Below are 21,639 nucleotides of genomic sequence, written 5' to 3' on the forward strand. Positions count from 1 at the left end.
CGTGTTGTTATGGAGGCTTATTAGTGAACTTTGCTCTGTGATAGCTTGAGCGAAATCTAAGCCGGTTACAAATTCGTACATTGGTTACCCGACCATCGATTTCCAATGGAATCCAATTTAGTACTGATGAGCGGGAAGCTGAAGTTTAGGTGTATGTCTTTGGTTACGTGCGTGCATTTGAGGCTGTGCCTGAATTTTGAGCAAGTTCCATTCATGTAATAGGTTCCTTGTCAACTCAAACATTGCATCTGTGCGGAGGTCTGCGCAGTGTGGGTACGTGGGCGTAAGTTGGAGGTGTAACACAATCATTCAAAATGAATTAAAGTGGTTAGCGTTGCAATCAGTCCAAGCTGCAGATATACAGCATAATTTGGTAACGTTTCTAATGAAAACTGTGGTTTAACTTGATCCCGCCCACTTTTTTTGTAATTATAAATATAAATAAAATGTTTTAATCACTAACGAAAAGGAACCTATTAAATGCCCATTTTATGGGTTTCGAAGGGACTTAGATGCAATGGTTGGCGCCTAAGTGCTTGGCTACTCTCATTTGTGTCGAATCGAGATGATTTAAATTAGAAGCAGGCAAATTATATAAATGTACACTATGGCTTATAATCATTGTATTCTCCCATCATGCAATCGATATTATAAGCTAGAGCTAAGTAGTCGACTCATCTAAATTAAAGCGAAGTAGAGTAGAAGAAGACGGAGTACAATCTAGAATTTTACGGTACAACTAATCATGACGATTTTATTATTAAAAAAAAAAAAAAAAAATCGAATGGAATGGTACTGCTGCGGAGGGAGGAACGCGCGCTGATACTGAATAGTGAGTTAAAAAAATAAGGGAAGATTGCTATTTTTTTTTTGTGTATTCTCAGCTGTAGATTGAATGAAGCGTATACTGAAGAACAGCCTCCAGGGTTAAAATTATGAGGAAGGGGTAATACGCAGCTAGACCCATTAAATAGGCCTTATCCGTTGCCAACTAATATTTACAGAATTCAACAAAAATAACTGGGATACCTTTCATCGAGTAGAAGTTAGCATCTAGCATAAAGCGTTAAGATAATAATATTAGGACTGAATTAAGAGAATCTGACTTGGCGGCTTGGATTGTCGTCGTCCATAGCACTGTAAGAGGCTTAAAGCATTATATCTGGACACTTGAAATATAACTGCACTATATACATCGCATACACCACGACTGTATTAGGTGAGCGCGTGTTTCCATCACCTTGCGATGGCATTCAGACAGTCGACATGCTTTGCCCCGACGGCAAGCAATAATTTTATGATCCATTGAATAAATGTGAAGACTTGTCTACTACACGAAAATGCCTATCTATCCATCTACCCGCATCTCCTTGTACGTCCTGTGCTTTTTCATCTGAGGTTATTCGATACAGCATTCAATAACTCCTGGAGTCGCTTTGAAGCATGTTATCTGAGTATAAAATGTGTTTGGTAAAGATTCTCTATGCGTTATATTATTGGGAAGTGCAGCATTGGTCATGAAATGAACTGCGTGGGCAGTCGCCAAGGGCCGAAAAGCACGTGTGGAAAGTGTATGGAAAAGAGCGGGCTGAGAACAACAGCCAGTGACCTTTACAAAGACCTTAAGAGGCAGTCTTTTTAGGAGCTCAAAAGGTATTCCGGCGTTTCTCTGCTTGTACGACTCGTTTCGTCGCAGCTACTGATATTTGCCTTTCCCTAAATGTGGGCGCTCCATGTAAAAACGTATTCAGAACCTTACTAAAATGGTCTAAAAGGATTTCCATGTTCACTCGACAGTATCAAAATGTACGTTATTAAAAGACTAAATCATTTATAAAGAGAGCTTTATCTTTCCCTAGACAAAGTGTTCCCTACGCATGGAGCACATTTACACAGATAAACAAAATTGGTGTTCTTGATTAAGTCGTACGTGGTTGTCTGAAGTATTGAAATGATTCTGTTTATATTATACATCCTACGCCCTCAACATAGTAAATATCCTGTTTGACTTAATGTAAAACCTTCTATAATATATATATATATATATATATATATGTACAATTTTTTTTTAGCTATTTAAGGACTATTTTGCGAAATGGATGAGACATAAATAAATCGCCAAAAACAAAATATCAGTCTTCACAGCGGCGTAAAATTATGAATATAGCGTACATCGAGTCAAATGTTGATTTGAATATTTACTTCATATAGTCCTCAGACTCAGAGACGTTATACAAATGCATGCAACAGCTGTTCATCGTAGAAACGGGTTACTTCGGAAAATCAAAAAGTAAACGCTCTAAACTCTGTTCCGTCATTAACAAGGGTCGAAGCACATGATTCATAATTATGGTACGAGAGGCTCAAGTCAAATTTTGATAGGAGCTAGCGAAACTGCCGCAGTAAGATAGACTTATAAAAGGTTTATGCAAAATGAGGTGACGAGTTCTTTGGAACCATGTGTGTGGACATTGGTTCTAGCTAACGACTGAACAACGCTTAACCGCCCGTCACCAATTTAGAAGAAGATTCGTAACCACGAACCAATCGTCGTGCACCATCCATATTCAAAGCAATCGATTTCTTCGCTCGTTTGTCGAGCCTTTGTTGTCTTAAACTTTAAGACGCATTGTCGGAAATGCCCACTCGGTCCTTTGGGCAATAACTTTAAGTTTATGAACTTCGCAAAACTTTTACCTGTTTCTTGCCCCTTTAGCCTAGCGATTCGGCTTGTGCACCGCACTATATAATATGATAATCTGACAAACGGCTTATCAGCATGTTTGTGTATCTGCTTGTAATTAGGTGTGATTATTGTCTTCTCGAGAAACATCATTTGGATGCCATTTTTTCCGCTTGATCATTAAGGCGAATTTATCAGTAATACTTCTTCTTCGATCGAAAAGTGGTCCTTAGACGGTATTTACTTTTGACAGTTTTTCCTTTTTCGCCGCGCTTTTCGTGGGACACTTTCCACAACACACCTTTATACAACAGATTCCTTTTGTGGAATTGATGGTCAACTGTTATTGCGTCGCTCTTTACTATGTGGACGCCTTATGACATCCTTCACAATATGGCGGTGCCGTTAAGAACGTTCAATAATATACCGGAAGCTTTTCAAGTGAGATGTACCAGCGCCAGGCTGCACTTGGACCCAATAAAATGTATCAACCCAGATGTTTAATTGGCTAAAGTTTCGTGCGTTGTATTTTGTTTCACTTATTGCAATCTAGCTGACGCCGGCTATCGCTGAATTTCCAATGGGCTTTTATTTCTTGACCGCTGAAAGAACCGTGGTGTTTTCTGTAGAAAAAACCACTGGACAAATGTTTTTCTCAGTTTTTATGTTTAGTACTGTCATCGCTCCAGGTGGCTGGTATCCTACACGAAGAGAAGTGTAATTTAGGCCAAGTTGAAACTTAGACTATTTCATGAACATTTACCTTCTTGAGAATGTATCTTGCTTGCCCTCTCTGCTACCGCTATTCTAACCAGCTGCACTGTGTGTTTTATCGGCTACCCAGCATCTATTTAAGCGGTACAGCACGAAGTCGGCTCACGATATATGACTTTTTTCATAATGTCAATGTCAAGAAAGGCTGTTTTATGCACGAATGGCAGTAGCAGTCACAGCCATCGTGAAGAAAACCTCTAACTTGCTTGAGATCGGTCACACGAGGGATATATTGCCACAAAAAACGGATTTTGCCCACTCTCATACCCGCGCTGCAAAAAGCAGCGAAGGTTCCATCATGTATTTCCTGCTCAACAGAACGCTGAAATGTCGTTGAACTTGGAATGACTCACTTCGTCAAAGCAATAAAGAATCCCACAGTAAAATCGTGTATTCGAATTATTGTTTTGCAATAAAGTTTGTCATACTTTATTGTGTAGTTTCTTTTTTTTGTTTGGGGTTTTCTCTAGTTGACGTGTCAGATGACGGCTGTTCGTGACTGAAAAGACCAGATACGTTCTATAACGGACCAAATATATACTCGGTTACAAATTCTATATTAATCAATGTAAAACCTGAAAATTACAGATTCTTTAAGCATGCAATATTGTCTGGTAGAAGATCACTGTTGACGTTGATGTTTGTACCTCTAATATATTTTTCCGAAACAATAGAACTAGCGGCCTTCTTGACTAACATAGACATCTGAGGTCTGTATTTTTATATAGTTGCCAATTGTATGAAATTAGCGTTTATAGAGGCTTTCCCAGAGAAGAAGAATGCAAGCATAAAAGCAATCAATATTGTGCCCTGGAAAATCGTACCACTGCCAGCGAGTTCAACGAGTCCGCTCGCATCATTCACTTTCTGGTCCTGACACACAATGCTTATGAATGTGTTACCTTTAGTTTTTATTGTCATTGGGTACGGAAGCCGAACTGCGGGTCGCAAAATGGATCACAGTCGAACAAATCGAAGCGATCACTTTAAAGCTCCTGCTTCCTGCAGGTAGCATTACGTAGTACCGCCCACAGCCACTGTGGGCCACACGAAGTAAATTGAAATCGCTGAGATCGTCTTCTAGGCTTTTGCCCCAACAAGAACAACAAAAACCTCAGAAGAGGAATCAATATAAAATGTAAACGCCCTTCACCTCCCTGAAGGCAATTGCAGGCTCCTAGTTTCACAGATGGTTTCATCTAATACGCTTCCTGCTGGCGCCTTTCTGTGAAAAAATTTTACTTTTCTTTTGTCTCCTCCGTAGATGGTACAGTATCTGCTGCGTTTACGACACTACACAATCTTGCTTTTTTGAAGTTATGTACGTATTTATGAATTTTTTTCTATCTATTTCACGCAATACAGGTATTAATATTTCCACTTATGATCTGTACGTCTGTCAAATACTCAACCCGCGAAGGCCGACGCGTTTTTGGGTTCTAAAAAAGGCCAAGAGCTTTCCAGCCATTAAATATATGTGACCAAAAGTTTGTCGCAAGAAGACCTGTGTAATCACGTTTTGAAAAAAAAAAAATGTTCAATAGACGTTTCGGGAAAGGTTGTACATCAGACCCGACCGTTATTGATACTGCTGACACTGTGAATATTTCAACCGCAAGGAACCCACAGAGTTGCACAGTAGCAACTTCTGTATTCGTCGAGGCCTCAGAATTTTAAGTTGAGCGGCCTTCTATAAAGAGTTTAACGCCGGTGACGAAATTCAACACTGCTTCAGATAGACTTGTCCAATGGAGTACAGCAGAAGAAGGAGGCCCTATATATAAACAGCCATATTTTGTTTTTATCTAATATCTTTTCTGATATTGGACCATGATTAATACTGAGAAATGAAGCTTTTATAGATAGAAAACAAATATTATGGACCACTTGCTGTAGAATTGCCATATCAATACAGAGCATCTATTATATATATTTATATATACACCCAAAAATCGGCTAGAATTCGGAGACTGGTCCTGTGTGATTTGCTCGAATCCCGTACCACAGTTCATTCTAAGATAAATGCATTTGAAATTACGACTGAACACAGAACTGCGAAAACGTCACGCGAACTTGGGCTAATAGCAGCTAGTATCCAAACTCTTGACACTTGGCCAATTTTCACGGCGATTAAGCACTTCTTTGCTAGCCCTTCATCGTTTGTAAATAGCTGGGCGGCCGTCGAACAAATAGAAACAGAGCGCAACCAAAAGAAACGTCCGCTACCAACAAAAGACAAAACAAACCTGAGAGTTAATTGATGCCCTCTAAAGTGTACTTCTGATGTCCATCTGGTTCTATCCCGTCAACAACGAAAGAAGTCCATATGAACGTGGCTACCATGTTAGTGACTGTTTACGAAGCGTTCAGATGTAGATTAGATGTTATAAAGGTTAGACACTTTTTGCTAGGCCAATAAAACACGGGCAAGAAAACGCTTATTTTTGATGCACGAATCAATCTCGGAAACGTTCGCTGGCTTGCTCACTATCTATTGCGAGTAGATCCGATCTTTCAGCCAAAATGTATGTTTTCGATATTTGAACGTTCACTGAAAATGTCACGCCGCCATTTCTCGCAAAAGTGAGACCACTACCGAAAAACAAGATTTCCGTACGCTATACTGAATATAATAAAAGTGTATGAAAGAAGGTTATACGCCTTTCAGTTATCAGTTTTAACATCTAAGCATGTTCTGGAATAAACACGTATGGCCTTCATACGGCTTCATCAGACCTGAATCCATAGTACGTGTGAAGCGCAACGTTCAACGAGCATTGGCATTACAACGGCGACTCATTCACTCGTGCCTTGAAGGACACGTTGGCCTTTGCTCAGGGGTAACATTCTGCAGGTGTTCTCTTTGCAAGCGACTTAGGCCTAGAATTATAGCTCTAGTCGAGGTGAACGGGGCGCCACATAAAAACTAAAGGTTGCACTAATAAATAGGGCTGCCAGGAACAATACTTTAAGCACATACCGAGAATGTTGAAATACCTGCTCTACTTTATACAGAGCCTTAGTACGTGGAAAATAAAAACATCCAAATACAAATCAACCATTCCACTTGATTTTACATGGTCTAAATCCGTAACTGCATTCTATCAATCGATCGCTTTCAGATGGATGGATTCTAGCGTTTGTCTTCCTTAGTCGTACAGCTACATACTTACTCAAAGCTGTGCCAGTACGATTTGTGTACTCTTTCTGCCATCGAGCCATAGAAGGGATTGGCATTTCTTAATTTTCTTGACACTGATGATGCAGACAAACACCTCTTCTTTTTAGCTGGTAGGCAGGTACTTAGCTGCGCCGTTAGTCTCATTCGGATCCCCGAACTGGCAACAGAAACAAACAGTACTCCGACAAGATTTGAAGCTATAGTAATTTACAATAGCTGACTAGTTTTAATATAAATAAAAGCTACACATAGTGTTCTCTATAGCAAACGATCGTATCGAAATGTCTATATATAATGAGCATAATGCGATAAACACAATATGCCAACAATCAGAGAAAAAACATGGTGTGAAACCGTTATTTTTTGCTTACGGAACATCAAAAAATGTCTCAGATTTAATTACTACAGTAAAAGACTGTGACGAGAATTGCTAAAATTGTATTATTTTTATATAAAATTGTAACCTGAATCGGAACTTGTCACCCTGCTATACTATGAAACTTAAGCTGACAGATTAAATCGACATTCTACCGGTTAAAAGACGGACTGTATCGTCTATAAAGTTAATGCTATCGCCTGCGTTGATGTCTATAACCCATTTGACATCCTAGGCCAATTTCAGTTGTCAGTTTGACGATAAAGTGAGTAATATTTTAAAAACCATTAATTGACGCTTGTGTTGTGAGTCAGCCGTCTTATATTCAGTCACAAAGATTTGATTTTTAAGGAAATTATCAATTTTTTAATGGTGACTGTTTTCCACAGATCCATCTAAACGTTTAGTGTAAAATGAAAAAAAGCTTAGTGAGGATAATTCTTTTATAGCAACGTGTATTTTCCGTTACGAAATTTAAAATTTACAAACCGAGCGTATATGTATAATCGACATTTTCAACATTCTATGAAATATCTCTAGGTAAATCTTAATAAAGGAGCGCTTGTAGTAGGCGCTTTTTCTATTAAAACAGGTCGCCATTTAAAATGCAGTTCGCGTGAACGACGGCATGTACAATACATCAATTAGATGATCATATCTTTTTGGCTGTTTCCATTGACAACAATCCCCCTACGGCAGACGGACAATGAGATTCGTTACTTAAACCTAAGTGTTCGGAATTGTGATGCTGTTCACGGCAAAATTACAATTTTTTAGCAACGATCAGGCCTCTGTGCGCCTGGAAAAAATTTTAATTTTTTGCCGTTTACTTGTTTAGACCGGTGGTAAACATGGGATAGGATCGTACACGTTTTCTGTACGACAACAAAACTAGGACTGAATAGTTCATTTGGTGCCGTCCTAAACGGCTTGACTGTGCTTGGTCATTCTGAGAAATACATATGTTATACAGAGAAAGACACAACACTTAGAGCGGACAACAACAATTTTTTAGAATTTAACCTCGTAACGGTTGAATTTTGAATCCCTTGAACTATTTGGGGACGACAATTTGCATATGGGTGAAACAGAAGGTTCATGTGTGTGCGAACGATTCCAGGGTGCTTTGCTGTAAGGAAATGTTGACGAAGGGTGAGCGCTTGGTAAATGGCAAAATGAGCAGATGCTCGACCCGACTAGCAGTATGGTACGCGGCGCCGTTTCGTCATACTATACGCTTAGAAACAATCTCTCAGTTAGAATGTGTAGTTTTTTTGATGGGTATCCAAGAAAAAATATGGAAGCCGGTCTAGATCTTCGATGGGTACTGAACATCACCCATTAACCACTAGCCCACATAGAAAGCTAGTAATTTCGGTACATTTATTTCGGTAGATACGTTCTTTAAAATGCGAGTCTGCGCGATTCATAATAGTGCAGTGCTTTTCAGCATTATATGTATCTGTTAGACAAGAACATTCAGCAGCGACACGAGTAATTGTTCACGACAAAGAAAGCTTGTGCACATCTACGTAAGAGAACCAACGACATAAGTGGAGTTTGGGGCAGGGTCTTAAAGGGACGCGCGAGAGGGAAGGAATTCGTCGACAACTATTGTGGGGCTTTCGCCTTCGCACCTCACAGCTAAAGCAATTCTAACAACTCCGGTGACGGGTATCGCTCAAAAAAGAAGATGCGGAAGCAAAGCAAATAGCAGCACGAATGGTTAGAATAGTTTCTTGCAGCAAAGCCAAACGTCGCCGTCGCCGTCGTCGTGCGACAAGTGTCTGGACCGGCCCTTCTTGGCTGTTGGCGGTCGGACCCATTGTCGCTGTTGTCAGTATTTCACCGATCGAACCTTCTCTCTTAAGTATGGCACTTTGTTTGCTCTCTAAGCTTTCTTATACGAAGTAAGTTCTTCCGCTTGCAGAAGCTCTCACCTGGGTCTGGCTTAGCTGGGCCAAAACAGTGCTGTTTCTGCCGCCTTACGCCTTTGCCCGCCCCTCGAAACTCCCAGACCTTCCACTTTCCACTTACTTTTCTCCGGCCTTACACATTCCTCTCACCACCGCGTTGCCGGCTTCTTGCCGACTTGCTCCCTTTTTATCTTTCATTCCGCCGGTCCCGTTGTCGCTCCAAAAAAACAAATTCCACTGCTGGCCGCTTACAGCTGCTCATTTCTTTGTTCGAGCGGAAGCTTGCTTCCACCACCACAACGCTTGGTTCATTACGGTAACAACGCCACTGTCGAAAGAACAACTAAGAATGGTTGCCCTTGCACCGTACAGATTTGTTGCAACTACATGGACAGTCCGAGAAAAGCTCCGCTCTAATCAACGCGGAGGAATGAGCGAAAGAGAGAGGGGTGGGGGGTGGGGAGACAGGGAATACGTATCCCCTGCGAAAGCAACGAACCTTAGCTCTGCAGCTGAGATTTCCATGTGTGCTCTGGCATTATTTTCTAGCCCAGGCGACTAATAGACTCTGCTGTGGCTAGAAGTGCTACGTTTACTGTTGTTAGTGGAAGTATTATCACTAAATACTTTGAGTTTTACATCCAGAACCGCCATTAGATATTACATCAAGCTGCGTTAGTACTGTACAGCACTTTGATACCTCGCTTCATTTTACATCGCGACGCTCCCTTTGTCCATCCAGAAGCAGAAGAGCATGCCAGTTCAGCCAAGACAAAGCTCTGTCTCACTTGCTTCGGCTCAGGGGCAAAAACAGAAGAAGAAAGAGAAGAAAAGGCAATCTGGGAAAATAGGAACAACTAAGGGAGTAAGAACTGGTATGGTTGCAACCCATATTTTCATACCACGATATTAAGTGAAAGGTTGCGTTAGTGGCGTACCTTTGTCCGGACGCATGGCTGAGGAAGATATGGAACTTCAGCCAGCAGGAGCGACCCATTGGGCGGCAGAGTAAGCGCAGACGCTTACGGAAAGGGGAATAGGACTAGTACAAAACAAAGTTTGGCAGGTCCGTCGATTAATTGGTCTATTTGTTCGTTCGTTTGTTGGTAATCTTTGTGATAGGTGGCGTAAGTTCGGTGGGAACTTGGTTGGTCACTTACAAAATAATATGAAAATAATACTTGTAAATACATGCTAGTATCGATGGTAGTTTTCGGTTGCTGGTGATGCAATATAGCATTGCAAATTGTAGTATTAGGCTGTTACAAGCTAACCCAAAGGGATTTGAAACTGAATATTTTTTTTAATTACGCGCCGCCGGAGTGCAAAATTCGGGAAACAATTTTAGTCTCAAAAATCAACGCTAGCTTTTTTCCTCGCAGACAACAGCGTTGCGAAATTTCATCGAAAACTGATCAAGATATTAAGGCAAGTGGCCTTAAGCTAAACCCAGTACGTGAATAATGCAAACGTTTTGTCGTGTTAAAAATCAGTGAGGAAGTAACAAAATATGGCATTGCCGCAATCGAAAAGGCCTTTGACAAAAGCGGAGTTCGGAGTTTAAAGGCTCTATGGCTTTCCGTATGTAACACATTCCAGAATTACAACTGAAATATGGAACATGTGGAAAATAAGTACGACACGCTCAAGCGAAAAAATATCATGTATAATTTGCGAAACTTTGACTAACGGAAGACGCGCCTGGAGCATATGATCGTTATGGACGAAACATGGTTCATTCTGTTCTTGAAAGAAGCCAGGCGAAAGAATAGCATGGCCCCAGAGAGAAGTCGAGTTTAGTGGCAGGGTCAAGTAAGTTGACACACGCTAATAGTACTAATTGCAATGAATATTAGGAACATCTGCTACTATGAAATGTTCTCCGAAAATCAAAGAATAAACGAAGCGCATTATTTCAAGTTGCTCAAAAGATTGTTAGACCGTAAACAAAGCAATCGAAACATACATCTTAATTACTTGATGACAACGCCAGACGTTACTCACAGTCACTTCTGAACTGAGCAAAGGAATATGCAAAGTTCGTTTCATCCCACTTATTCTCCCGGTCTACGTTCATGCGATTACTAAAAGAACAACTGGTAGACAAGGATTTGCTTCAACAAGCCGCATATGGGGAAATTACCTTAGAGAACGCGGATGCAGGGTTATATGGCTGTCTAGAGCCCACCAGAACACATGGGAAATGTGAAAAAAATAAAGAAGAGCACCTCTGATATATATAAAAAAAATATAATTTCAACCCAACTAATCCGATATTCCAAAGTTAATCGTAATGCGGCAAAAATCCAAGCGCCTTCTAACTAACATCATACCATAAGTAGCTTGCATAAAATTGTAATGACTGGTACGCACTTCTGTGTCACGTGTAGTTTTTTTTTGTAAGCTCTTTAACATTTTTATCAAGCTGCGAAACGGCAGCGAGCAAATACTGGCAGTACTCCCACCAATATAGAGTACACCTCGCCTAGGTTCCAAAACGGGCTAACAAAGTAAGTTTTTCTATGAATTAATGATGCAACAGATGAGACGCGTCTTTAACCTAACCTACTGCAAATGACCTGAGCTACAGAATATCTGGTTCTTAACCTGTCGTAACGGAGGAGCTAAACAAGCAGACATACCAAAATTGACAACATGATCATCTGAAGCAGTGAAGCAAGATTTACGCACGAGTATGTGTTGCATCAAACGTAAGTTTATTTCGTTTACCTCCTTAGAATTACATTCGTAGGTCTGCCAATCTTTCCTACTGGTCAGCGTTCTCTGTCAGCATTAGCACAGATAGGGGCTCACTATAAGGACCAACGTTAGCTACGGCTACTGTTACAGAATTTAAGAGAATAGCTGAAGAAGCAGCAGCTACATTGTTTGCCCTCAGCTAAAGACGCTAAAGGTCGTAACTAGCCAGGAAGTTCATACGTGTTAGTCTTATGGGATTTCAGCACTGTGGTTTTTATAGCTGAGCTTTTTTGTGTAGCAATATCAATTTGAAATGAATGATTCTCTTGCATTCATTGGCTACAAGCCATGTGTTAACATAAGGCTGAAATTAAATATAACCATCCTTCCATACAACTGGATTTTGCGTACGATAGTGCAGAAGTGCGGTACTCTTTGTGTTGTGTCCGACCCATGCCAATAGGATACTATAGTAATCTCTGTGTTTGGCCGGACATACCGTTAAGATCGTACGTAAAGTTTCCAGACTTAGCGAACGAATTCGGCCTCGATTCGATCCGCCTCTGCCATCATAATTTGACCACGCCGCTACAAAACCCCCAGCTGCTGTTGCTTGCTCCCGTCTACTACGATGAGGTAACTTGCGCCTGTTGATTTTGCGGAGAGTGAAGTAATTTTCGAGGCCAGTTTGTGCGTTCAGTGGCGCCAGGTTAAGGCCGTTGTTTTGAGCCGAGAGCAACATGGAGACTAGCGGCTGGCAACACGTGGCGTAGAGGTGCAAATGTTGCTTAATCGGCTACTAGTGATACCATTTCTGATTCAAATTATTTCACACGTATTGTGATTCTGATTAGAGTCATGATAGAGATTATTTCGCCTATCTATCATTTCAAAAATCATATTTTATTATATGGGGAATGATTATACGAATTCTTTTTCTGTTTTAGATGCTCTTTTGCCTGACATACATAAAACCATATAACGTATATAATATAAAAACAATGACAATGCGTGACAACGAACGTGTCGATGGATCTTGTTGACGCAGTTCCAAGAAGCGATTTTTTTGACGCTTATATACTTTACAACGCAGTTTTCTCTCAACGATTACGAAAAGGGACAACTTCAACTCAGTTGACAATTTTTTTTTCTTTGTAAAGTAACAACGTCATTCTGCAGGCTATCGCTATGTACGTTCAAAAGCTTAGATTAAAGCGACGTAACAAACTGAGGTGCGGAAGGTCACATCTGATGAGTCCAGCAAAAATTAAATTCATTCTTATATAAATAAGAACGATAGTAATGTCGACCACAGACAGCATTTTCTTCTCTATTGGCTGACGTGGACTCAAATTATGGAATGGCCTCTCTGCTAGCAACAAAAATGCCTTATCCTTTGGCAGTTCAATGTTTGGCTTTCTACAAACAGGACTCATCACCCGAATGAAAGATGACCAGTCAAAGCCAAAACGCCCAAGCTGTTGCTGACATTCAGCTGAATCCTGCTGGGCCGTCATTCTATTCGTTCGAATTGCTTAGGTCTTGTGCTGTGTCCTGTTGCGGCGTATAGTAGCGGTCAAGGAAAAAACGGCCACCTTGCACAATTGACGTGCACCGTAGCGCAACCAAAGCACTACCGTCCGTCAGAATTGCCTACGTTGCCTGTTCAGGCTCTCGATGCTACGTGGCTGGCGGCCAGCCAACGATAACAGGGAATATGGTGTTTGTCCGGCACCGTTGCATCGGATGGCCGAAGTGCCAGCACAGTATCAGATGTATCGATGGCGAGTCCTTTCGAGCGAACAAATACAAGGGTGGGTGGCTTCTGCGAGGTGCTCCACACTGTAACATTTTCTTCCCTCGTCGTTCGTTTGCGTGCGAATTCGCAACCCATGTTATATCCCTGCTACTCTGCCAGATGCCAGCCTCTGGTGACTTGCCGTGTCTCGACAAATATACTTTTCTTTGCTAGTCGAAAAAGTAGTTTCAGGGAAAATTTTAGGGGAGGAAACGGGACAGTCTATGCGAGAGATAGCTATGCGGCTGAGCTACATTGACTCGTACAACACTGGGAGGGCTACGTGGAAAATATAGAAGACAGAATGCCATGTTGGGCTGTTTCGAGTTCTAGCTCGAACCAGGGCTGGGGCTAAACTCGAGACTGGCTTCGGCTTCAGAGTTGGCCTGGGTATTGCCCTTGTCGCTCCAGTGGACCATTCCAGGCCGAGAATGTACTAGATGGAAGGCTAGTTGGAGAAGCACGGAAGAATGAGAGGATAGGCTTGCACGAAATATTGAACACGGAAGTGAGTAGTCAATACGGAAGGACTCTTTCTGTACGACATATCGAAAAACGAACGGTGGGAAAAAGGCACAAAGTTAGCCGATCCGCAGCCTGACCACCAGTCACCAACGGTCCTGTAGTCTTTTCGCCACTGTAAATTATCTTGTCCACTCTTACCAAACGTTAGCCACAATTCGTAGTTCTGATAATGAAAGATACATGAAAACAGGAGACATGAGGGCAAAGCTTCTGCTTTGCACCGACTACTTTGACGGGAGAACACAAGCTGGGCAGAGTTCAGTGCAACAGGGGAATGTCAAGAACGAGTTGGATTCGGAAGTTTTGAAAAATGTTATTGAGAAACACAAGGAAAAGTGGAGATCCTTAGAACTAATACCCAGGCTGTGCGACGCTTAGTATTTGTTGCAGATTTGTATTCGATGTCCTAAAGGGAATTTGGAATTGAAAGAAGGCTCAGAAAACGGTTGTATTTCATTTAACGGATTTTTTAAATAAATCGACTGTTCCCACTTGCTAAGCACATACATAGTTGAACTGAGTAATAATTCTGGCGTGGTTTACAGGACTTCAAGGCAAGTTCTATTGTCGAAGGTAACCGATTATTGTTTACTCTAAATATTACGTGCGTTTTATGGTGCATAGATTTACATTGAGGAAAGTATGCGCATGCAGAGTAGCTAGTAACATCAATCAAGGCCCCGTCCACTATCCGGAATCAACTGAGACATATCGGTCTAGGAGGTTTGATTTTAGTAGAACCCATTATCAGCTTCCCCTACATAGGTCCGGGTGCAGTGTGATACGTCTTTCTACCAGGCTATGTGCACCAGGCGGGCACTGTGCTAGTGACTCTCTATAATAGAACATCCTAACAATCTTCTTGTGCATAACGATGCTCGAAAATGAATCTCGTTGTCGACGAAATGGTCGCAATAATGAACTCTCTGGCTGCAAGCACATACAGGTTGTTCATTTAATTATCAAGGCACATAGAACCTACCGTTCGAAATGAAAAATACTTTTAACTTAATTCGCTTTTATATTGTACCGAAGTAAGCGTACGCCTCCAGCGGTAACCTTTGTCCCAGCATATAAACTCGAAGAGAACTTTTTGAGAGTGTCGTATAAATTTGTACTTCCAGTAACGGGTTAATTTTAAATTCGTATCCGCTAACATTTTTATTAACTATCGAGTAAACTAAGGCGAGTTCGCTGTCCATACGGTTACGATCTCACACAGGATCTTAATAGGATAATTAACAAAAAGATTCTTAATAGAAACTTAACAATTTAATTAACGGCAAAGTCTACGACCAGCCGTAAAATATTTCGGATCGTGAAGTCAAGCCCGATCGACTCTCGATTATCGACCGTTCAGTTTCACTTACTAACAAATCTGAATTTTATAGATCTCACGTACCTCGACGTTTTCAGCGGCATCGACTGTTTTACAACGGTATCATACTTGTAGCATCTGGTGACGTTCGTGGCCTCTTTCCACCGACGGGTCATAGCTTCAGCATAAGAAACTTCAGCCATTAGTGCACCATACCAATATCGTCGAGCTAAAAAAGCGGCTAACAGTCCTCGATTGCACTGCAGGCTAACTATGGCATATTTCCGTCTGAATTCTCTCCTCTTCCAAAACGACGCTAGTTTTTCCCTAAATGTTTAAGAAAATATCTATTTTATAAGGGGAAACCGTTGGCGCCAACTGTGCGGCGACTTATATTATAGCTAGCGATAAGTACTCTTGCCGGTGTGGAAAGTGTCACTGTGAACTCAATTCTGTAGAAAGATTATATCAAGTGTTCGATATAATTACAATGTTAGATCTTGACGACGAAGGCAGATGGATTCCTTCCCTAAGACGAGCTTTCGCGTTCGCTATTTCCTTTGCCAAAGTATTGCTAAATCTAAATTACACTTATGAATATTATTTCTATCACATCAGAGATACTTGCCTCAACTTGTGCATCTCTCTTTGCTGGGGAAACAAAGCTCGACTTTCCCATTGTTTGCTTGTTTACATTTTTTAAATTCTGCTCTTGCTGTTTTATGCTAATGGTGCCAAAACCAAGGAGAGTTACTCGGATCTTATTTTCGCTACTGCTAGGTGGCTAATCATCTACCAAGCATTCTGCGAAATTTCGCGTCTTCTGTGCTCATTCGGTGATACATTGGATCAATCAAACCGACCGGGCTGCTTCCATATTTGCTCTAAAAATATCTTGGCTCTATCCCGTGTTGGCCTGCTTATCGACCCGCCCATTTGCATCCATGGCCGAACGCGAGGCAGTGGTCAAAGAATAAGGCTAGTGGTAAATGCAAATAATTTTCAAAACTCTCTTTCTCTCCACTGTAAAGTAAGACGGGCTCGTGTTTTCGTTGTCGGTCCTGTGTCTGCCTTGTTGAACAGAAAATAGCTGGAGGGTAACTGTTTGTGTGTTAGTAGCTATTCATTTTTGTTTTCTCGACGCTTCGGGATGTTGTCGAAAAAATGCTAGAGGGAAAGGTAGAGGGAGAGTCGACCAAATGAAGAGGCGTGCTCTTGTTCGAATACCACAAAAAACAATAATACAGTAATTAACGTCTTCATGATGGGTACCAATACCCACTGTATGATGAATATATATATATATACATTTGTGTTATTGTTGAACAAAGCAACAAGAAACAAGAATAAGCTATCGTATATTGAGGTATGCAGGACCTACAAACATATGTAATTTTTGTACGATTACTCTGAGTAACGAGACACTTTTGGATTCTATTTAATGGACAGACTGTGTGGAGAGTTTACGGGCAATCTTTAAGTACACTCTAATTATAGGTAAGAACCATAAAACGCGTTCTTTTCATTTGTAGTTAAAACTTTCTAGTGTGCCCTTGGCGACAGATTATCCAGCACTCCATAAATTCTGTTTCACGTAAAATCTCTTCTTACGTGCAACTACTGGTACACTTCTTTACACGTCTTTGGTTTAACGATTAAATTCTGATTAAACTATTATATTGTAGTTAAAGAGTTCTTCTAGGATAGACCAAAGAGTCATCCAACAAAGATTCCTCATCAAACTGGCCACGCATCGTATGGTGGCCACATCTAGGCCTCGTTCCTGCAGATTCGTCAAGGCACAAACCCAGTGTAGAACAGTTTTAACCAAAATATATGAGATCGAAAAAATACGTTTAGTCAAAGATGCCGGCACGATAGGCTACTTGCTACGCGCGATAACAACACGTTTACGCACAAGTAGTATTTGATGTTCACGCTAAAAATGGCAGAATGGCCACTCGACCAACTATTTGTAAATGCCATAAAGAATGACGACATAAACGCAGAGAGAATCTGCCTGGATGAACTCAGATAGCAACAACTGCAGAGTCCTCTCTATTTATTTCTCTCGTTTATATTTCTCGCAGGTTCTCCAACATTTAACCTTATCTGGGCGACTTGCAGCTGGCGCCTTGTTATTTTATCTTCTCGTATGAATTTCGTTGGCTTCACATATGCAAATGAAATATCTGCTGGTATAGTACTACGTATATATGATACGAACACGTCATCTCAAAGGTTAGGCTGCAGGACTTCAACGTTTTGATGACAATTTTTGAGGGAAGCTGTCGTTTGTTTCTGCCTGCTCTTTCTTTTTTGTACCCCCCCCCCCCGCCCCCCGCCCCGCCCCGCCTTTCCCCGACGCGTTATTAGCTATTACGGGTCTAAAGATAACACCGAAATACCATTTTTCGGCTGTCTGTTAATGTATTTCGGCTCAGGCAAACGAAGTCGAAAGAGATCAGTTTTAGCCTAACAATACTACCGCAGATCGCCCGCTATCTTTCTTTCTCAAAAGTATAAAAACCTCCAAGCCGACAGTCGAAATTGAAATTCAGTTGATGAGACGAGGAGTTGGCCCGCCTGGCTAATGACATATTAACTGTAATTGATTTTCCTTTCTATTCGGACTTATGCTGTTGAAAGCCAGATTGGAGTTTGACGGAAAGCATCATCACATTAAGAAAAACTCCATAAAATCCCTATAAAATTCAAGGCCTCGATCATCTTCTGATATTGATGCTGCGAGGCGAAGCTTTGGAAAACATACAAAGCCATCTTAAGTACCTTCTTTTGCGTTCGCTTGTTAGTTGAGCAGTGATTGATTTTTTTTTATACATTTCTGCGCCATTATCGGCGATTGTTGTTCTGCACCGTCCTGTGTTTGAGATTCTCCCTGTCAGATCGTCGGCGCATTCAACACTATTGGACTGTTCATGGCTGTGCATGTACATGTTATGCCTATGTGCTTGAATTTCAAAATTTTAACTACTGACGTCTACAGTGGTCTGTTGAGTGGCTCACCGTCTTATACTATAGCTCTTCTAGAGACTGAGTATGCGTATGCAAAATGCACGAGTACATCTTCGCTGTAGTGGAACCAGTTAGAGAGACCTGTTACGCGGATCGATGCTAGTCCGTTCTACAGCTTTTTGATCTTCTCGTCTTTTTAGTTCACTTTCACATTTACAGCGGCATGATTTTAAGAGCTATTTTCTATTGTGCTTAGGCGCTTACTAGTTGTGTGCCGAAGCTACAGTGAAGCTCATGTGTGCGATACTCGTGGCACATTTAGGATATTTGCGCGAGACTTATGCTATAGTCGTCGCTTGTGAAGATCCTTGCTATCAGCTTAGGGGGAAATTATTAATAAACAGGGATAACTTTTTATCATGTCCGCGTTCGGGCAATTACATAACAGTCCATCCGACAGTCGCCTCCTTGATCGGCATGACCGCAAACGCGATCGACAGAGAATAGGTTTAACAACGATTACACTGTTTAACTATACAAATAAAAATACAAGTAAATATTTGTAGTCCCTGTAGCGTAACAGGCTGATTTCCTTGGCTGGACTTAGTAAAACTTAAAAACGTACCATAACAGGGCTCTTATTGATTAAGTTATTTATTAATAAAAGATAAAGTTTTAGTGTAAAATTGAAAAATATTTATGAAAAAAGTACTTCTTTTACATCTTTTTTACTTAGCCTACGTACTGCTGGATGGAGTTCGTTTTCGATTACAACATAACTCACTCGAGTTTTTACTTACCAACTTATCCAGCGTTGTTTTTTATTAGAGAAAAATATATAACCTGTACTAGATTTGATACTGAGGTAAGAAAATAGCCCGATTGAGATGAGCGAATGAAATGAAATGAACAGGCTGAACAAATATCTCTGGCTTTACCGTTAAACACTGCGAAGTTCGAGCATATAACGAAATATATGTACATTTGCCTTCGAAAACTAACTGCCTGACCGAGCTGATTCTTCCGCTAGTTCTTAAACGCACGATAGGGACAGGTCGTCTTACTAGTCCTTACGATATGGGTTAGACTAAAAAATCTGCGAGGTTAGTGTTGACGGAAACCGGAAAATATTTCTTTCTCCATTTTGACATGAGCGGCAGTTATCTTGTGACCAAGCGCGAGGCTGGCGGGAAACCAGTATCCGAAGCTTCTGACAGACCAATACGGTCTGTCGACTTTTCAGCGATCAGACGAGTTCGCGCATATTATCCTCATCCAACAATCTACGCGTGGCCGCGATGCATTACACCGACAGGGAAAAAAAGCCAAGGTGATGAGATCCAAGTCATGCGACGCAACGACATTCGTTTGGACTAGGAATCCTATTCAGTTGTCGTAACGAGAAGAAATAGGGCGCCGCGATGGCTACGACAGAATAGATGCCGTGTACCCGCTGTCGGGCATGAACGCGCACTGAATCTGTTCAATCGACGCTGCCAATCGTCATATACCCTAGACGATAAAGAAAAGGCGCCATGCACGCGATTTGGCAATTCGGGTTCAAATACACTCTTACGAGCCCCATGATGATACGCTATGTGCACGCATAGCAAGCTAGGGCAAACTTTCAGACACTGGCAAAGCTGTTCGACAGCTACGTGCAAGCACTTCACGCTAAGCTTCGTATGCGCATGTAAAAGGCTGAACGTTAGCTACACGTGTTCAGGTCGTAATATCTAAACTAAAGATTAGAGCCGATTTTCTTTGAGCACAAACAGTAGCTCGGCAATCGCAAGTAACAATATCTGTGCGACGCGTTGAATGACAGCCAAAAAAGCAGAGTAACGCGTGCGTCATTAACACCAACAGCGTCGGGATTTGCCATTGTACTTCTGTGATTTGACTCTTTTCTATCTTTTACACTTCCATCAATTGCTTCCGAGGTCATCTTTTTGTTTCCGTCGATTCCGATTCGAACGGTCACTGCCGTGAGGATAAGCCAACGCAGCGTTATAAGGCCGAAGCGGTCCAGTCAGATTGCGTACGTCATGTTGCTAGGTAGCATCTTATTCCTAGAAAAATGAAAACAACCAGCCTGGACAGCCTGGAACAAGTCAATTTAGCTACCTTAACTCAACTTTAGTAGCACTTTAGGATGATGAAAGCACCAGATATTCAGGGCTAAGACAGTATGAGCTTATACAAAGGAAACAGGACCTTGGAGTAAAAAATGTCCTAAGATAATCCTTAACATCTGCTGGCCAGTTTCAATCCCGGGAAAAACTGCTCATCGGGCTATTTTTAGGCTCTCTGTAGTACGCGTTTGGCATTTATTAATTCTAGAACGAAGTTAAGTCATGACGCGGAACAAATTAATTTAACGCTGTCTACTTGAACAGAAACGAGTTATAGATTATCTTAAAAAATACACTCATCCAAACTGAGTAAAGATAGACGGCATAATTTTCACATTCTAGATCTTACTGACTTCTAATACATAATCGTATCATTATTAAGATTATTATATGCACTTAATAGAGATGCACATATGTTACGTCTTATGCAGTCAATTTAGTTTGAAAACATATGTTATTTATATTTCTATCATTGTCCCTACCTAGATAGTATAACACATTTTTCCCTTGCCAAATCACAGGACTACCTCTCGTATCGTCTGACTCCAAGCAAGAATGTAAAAGGAAGACCTTATTTTACGTGTCAAACCACCGATCCTATGCCAATTGTCTGATCATATTAGAATGCCTTTTAAAGTTCTTCGCTTAAAGAATGTCAGACTCAAAACGTCTCAATGATCGACCAAGTGGAACTTTTAGTAAGTATCATCCTGAACTCAACGTTTAAATATGTGAAACAATACCCGCGTCACCCGTAAAGGAACTACTATAAATCCTAGAAGGAAGAAACAGCCACATCTATGTATCAAATAAAACGAAAAGGTTCAAATAGATAGTCTAAAGCCATTGCTATTGCCATGATAGACTGATTAGATAGAACGGTTTCCAGTATCATTTTCCGATTCCAACCGGTTACGATTCGTACGATGAGAACTTGATTAGATCGCCTGCAATCACGAAAAGAGGTACTACAGGCAAGTATGAAACGCGGCTTTCCACCATTGTATGAATTCATTCAATGAAAAAAATAAATACATTTCTTTATTAACAAAAAATTGAATTTTACCTCTGCCATCAAAGAACGCTCGAAGTGATTATCTCATCTCCTCAAAAGGGGCCTTACTTACGCGATGCGTGTAGTGAGATTACTTTCTAACTACGTTAAAGATTGTAAGTACCTTACAAGCCATCTGTCTATCAAATAAATATACCTATGCCGCTAATGATGTCGGAAAAGTCTCTGGAAGGAGAGCAAAC

At 41.0% G+C, this 21,639-nt stretch overlaps 1 protein-coding gene across 7 annotated transcripts in view; it reads right to left on the reverse strand.

Moving 5' to 3' along the window:
• The window catches only part of LOC111243331 (glutamate receptor ionotropic, kainate 5-like), a 56,802-nt gene that overhangs the window by 19,481 nt on the left and 15,682 nt on the right, over positions 1-21,639 (reverse strand). For 4 of the 7 annotated variants that reach the window (XM_086991909.1, XM_086991903.1, XM_086991906.1 and 1 more), the window contains one exon: positions 6,631-6,795. The exons of the other annotated variants lie outside the window; for them this stretch is intronic. In XM_086991909.1, the coding sequence (XP_086848035.1) occupies positions 6,631-6,795 (165 nt within the window). The remainder of the gene's footprint in view (positions 1-6,630; positions 6,796-21,639) is intronic. 7 annotated transcript variants of the gene reach the window in all.

This window comes from Varroa destructor, unplaced genomic scaffold, assembly GCF_002443255.2.
Source record: "Varroa destructor unplaced genomic scaffold, Vdes_3.0 BEIS01000001.1, whole genome shotgun sequence".
NCBI lineage: Eukaryota > Metazoa > Arthropoda > Arachnida > Mesostigmata > Varroidae > Varroa > Varroa destructor.